The following is a 1,459-nucleotide window of genomic DNA, read 5'->3' on the forward strand; positions in this document are numbered from 1 at the left end:
TTGCTTATCATATCATTGTAAACATCTTTTACTTGGACCTTATATAAAACCTTAGATCTTCTCCAGATGAGATTATCTTGTTCCTTTGAATGAAATATTCCACAGTTCCTGAGTTGAAATTTGATTTTGTCCCATTACAAAGCAATGTCTGCAGGCATCCCCATATGTTCAGCTTCCTTCCATAGGGGGATGGGACCAATCCATTCAGCAATAAGACTCTCCCAATAAAAAATACCTTGTCTGTGGAGAAAGTTTAGCAGAGAATTCTGAATCTCAATCACTTCAGTACCGCTCATAAAACAATCTTTTCCAATGAGAATATTTTTACCTGTTTGGAAATGCCAGCATAAATTTTCCAGAAAAAACTTGCCAATTTTCCGCAGGCTTTGCCAAATAGGAGATCCCCTAGAAGAGCCTAATTGCTTTCTCCTGAGCCAATATTCCAAGCTCTTCCTTCTTAGATATTTGAAGCGAATAATGTTACTCCACGGACCCTCCTCAAAAATGCCTCTCCATAGCGTCCTGCATAGTAAAGCCTTGCCGAAAGATTTCAATTCTAAGAGCCCCCAGCCTCCAAATTTCTTTGGTTTGGAAATGCTGGCTAGAGAAGAGAGATGGTATTTTTTTCCCCACTTGGTCTCCCCAAATAAAGTTCGTCGTGAGCTTATTCATTGCCGAAATTATGCTTGCTGGGATGGCAAATAAATGAGCCCAATATACCATCAGCTGATTTAAAACCGACTGGGCAAGGATCACTCTGCCTCCAAGAGAGAGATATCTATACAGCCAGACAGAAATCCTCTTATAGAATTTGTCTAAAATCCATCCCCGGTCTGCCTTTTTATAACCTGTGGCTTTTAGCTGAAAGACAAAATATTTCAGCCCATGCCCGATAGGATGGGCTTTGATTCCAAACAGCTCCGTCATCCAATCAATCATATCCTGGCTCAAATCGTTGTGAAAAAAGACAGACTTTTCAGAATTGATATTAAGGCCTGTTGCTTTTTGAAAATTGTCCAAGATATTGAAGAAACATGACCATGTTATCTTGCACAACATTCCAAACAATATGATATCATCAACAAACAGGTTATGGGATATCAAGATTCCCCTGCAAACTTTAAGCGGAGAAACTCTGGATTCTTCTACAGCTCTATTAATATGGAGAATAAGAGTATTCATTGCCAGAATAAATAACAGTGGCGATAAGGGGAATCCTTGTCAGAGACCCTTGGATGCAGAAAAGAAAGGGGAGGGAATTCCATTTATGATCACCGAGAAATTCACCATCTCGACACACGCCATTATCCAGTTTGTCATACGAGTATTTAGGCCAATCTTTACCAATAAGCACCTGAGGAATCCCCAATCGAGGCAGTCGTATGCCTTTTGGAGATCAATCTTAAGGATGGCTGCATTCCTTTTCCTTTTCTGAATAGTAAATAGTCCTTCCTGGGTG

The 1,459-nt window shown here is 40.0% G+C and overlaps 1 protein-coding gene across 1 annotated transcript; it reads right to left on the bottom strand.

Moving 5' to 3' along the window:
- Positions 1-498: 498 nt before the first annotated feature.
- Positions 499-1,182, bottom strand: LOC149256248 (uncharacterized). Its single transcript, XM_089455281.1, has one exon. It carries the CDS (start codon positions 1,180-1,182, stop codon positions 499-501), a length of 684 nt encoding a protein of 227 aa, XP_089311407.1.
- Positions 1,183-1,459: the final 277 nt, after the last annotated feature.

The sequence above is a fragment of the Pinus tabuliformis genome, chromosome 7, assembly GCF_031772625.1.
Source record: "Pinus tabuliformis cultivar Carrire ecotype Pingquan chromosome 7, CPIR1, whole genome shotgun sequence".
Lineage (NCBI taxonomy): Eukaryota > Viridiplantae > Streptophyta > Pinopsida > Pinales > Pinaceae > Pinus > Pinus tabuliformis.

Coding starts and splice junctions, on each gene's coding strand:
- LOC149256248 (XM_089455281.1), bottom strand. CDS start 1,182: ATGAATACTCTTATTCTCCATATTAATAGAGCTGTAGAAGAATCCAGA.